The sequence below is a fragment of the Sphaeroforma arctica genome (assembly GCF_001186125.1).
Source record: "Sphaeroforma arctica JP610 unplaced genomic scaffold supercont1.5909, whole genome shotgun sequence".
In the NCBI taxonomy this organism is placed as follows: domain Eukaryota; class Ichthyosporea; order Ichthyophonida; genus Sphaeroforma; species Sphaeroforma arctica.
In genome coordinates this window covers 1-1,808 of record NW_014034649.1, presented here as the reverse complement: position 1 = coordinate 1,808, position 1,808 = coordinate 1, and the positions used below count along the sequence as shown (strand labels likewise).

General features: G+C 43.2%; 1 protein-coding gene across 1 annotated transcript; it reads right to left on the bottom strand.

Annotated features, from left to right (window-relative positions):
- Nucleotides 1-286: 286 nt before the first annotated feature.
- SARC_15306 (eukaryotic DNA topoisomerase I, catalytic core) lies at nt 287-1,341 on the bottom strand (the record flags this gene model as incomplete). Its single annotated transcript, XM_014290570.1, has 2 exons — nt 287-441; nt 1,173-1,341. The coding sequence occupies 2 exons, from the start codon at nt 1,339-1,341 to the stop codon at nt 287-289; spliced, it is 324 nt and encodes a 107-aa protein (XP_014146045.1).
- Between the last annotated feature and the right edge of the window lie 467 nt (nt 1,342-1,808).

Here is a 1,808-nt window from a genome sequence, read left to right as displayed (position 1 = left end):
ATATAAAATATAGATATAGATATAGATAAAGATATAGATATAGATATAGTTATAGATATAGATATATATACATATATACGCTTTATTCAGACTTTTCGCACCTTCGTATTACCTGAAGCAGCGACTCTTCATCGCAAATTTGCTGCACAAAACTAGATTTGTACGTATACGCATAGAAACATTATTATAGTCAGAAAGGACTGACTGATTTTCAATAATGGTACTTGTATGTATGTCTGTACATCAATATCACTTTAACTTAAAGAAATTGAGTCATGTGTGAATACTAGCATACGACCGTTCGGATGGGGGCACACAGGCTTACCAGCAAGCGATCAAATATCTTAATATCGGGCGCTTTCCCCTGCATGAAGATCTTGATGTTCTTATACACCTGTGGTATCACCTCCACGGTGTTTATGTATCGGATGCAATCCTTACCTATGGTGTTTGACGAAAGGCATTGAATAGTATGAGACGCTCGGCGCTTATCGCTTTGTTGCGGACTGTCCAGTGATTGACAGATGAACATACTAGCGCGCACGTATATTTGAACTTCTATCTTAGTGGTACAACATAGATCAGATGCAAATAATATATACATACAACACCTAACCTGCATATCCATAGTCTTTTGGATAGCAAATACGCGACGTTCAAATCTCAGATTTCATCAGCAGACTATGTAAAGTGACTGTTAGGACGCACCATGGTTCTCCTCCTCGTCCTTATTGACACCGAGAGAGCAAGGTGCCATGCTCACAGGTACATATACACGCTTAAACACTTAGACACGCACACTCGCTAAATAACCGGACATTAATTGAACGACACAATTACTCTTAAACATCCGCACCACGCACGCACGAGCACACACAGACACACACACTTTTACATGTACATACTACAGACACACACACTATTACATGCACACACTCTCGTACCCAAGTAATCCAGTATGAAATTTTTTCCCCATACATTGTCATATGCTCCGCTCGTACCAAACGACAGCTCTCCGTGTCTGTCTCCTCTGACGTGTCTTTCCCATTGACTACACGCCTTGAGATGCCAACAGAGACCCATGCACACTTCACACTCACCCTCACACCCACACATACACATCCTTATCACGTCCGTATCTCACACACATGCATATACTCGCACATACGTACCCAGGAAGTCCAGTGTGATTTGATTATCCCCTTCCATAGTCACATGCTCCACCCGTAGCGAGCAGCAGCCCACCGTGTCGGCCTCCTCAGAGGTGTCCTTCTCATTGCCCACACGCAGTGCGAGCCTGTCGATAACGTACAACGCCGTTCCCCGTTGCCTGATAGACATCTCTTTGCTTTTCAGATCGTCTATGTATGTTGAGCGGATCTTCTCTATACACGCCTGGTTTTGAATATTTGTTTGATAGAAAGATGAGTGGCTAGCATGCGGTGGGTATGAGAGTCCCAACTCTCAAGGCACCCATCGCACCACAACACAGAACAGCATACTCTCACACGGCTGTCAAATATAAACTGGCATAAGAAGTCCAGTAGTGCTGCACTGAGAGTCTTTACTACACACCATTAAATAGAAGCCAAACATACACCTGTACACCACTGGCCATTTCTCATGCATGACATCACTGGCACTTTCAAAGAAAGCACATTCCTAGTATAAATAAAGACAAACAAAAAAACAAACACGACCACGACCACGACCACGACCACGATCATGAACACAAACACAAACACAAACACAAACACACACACACACACACACACACACACACACACACACACACACACACACACACA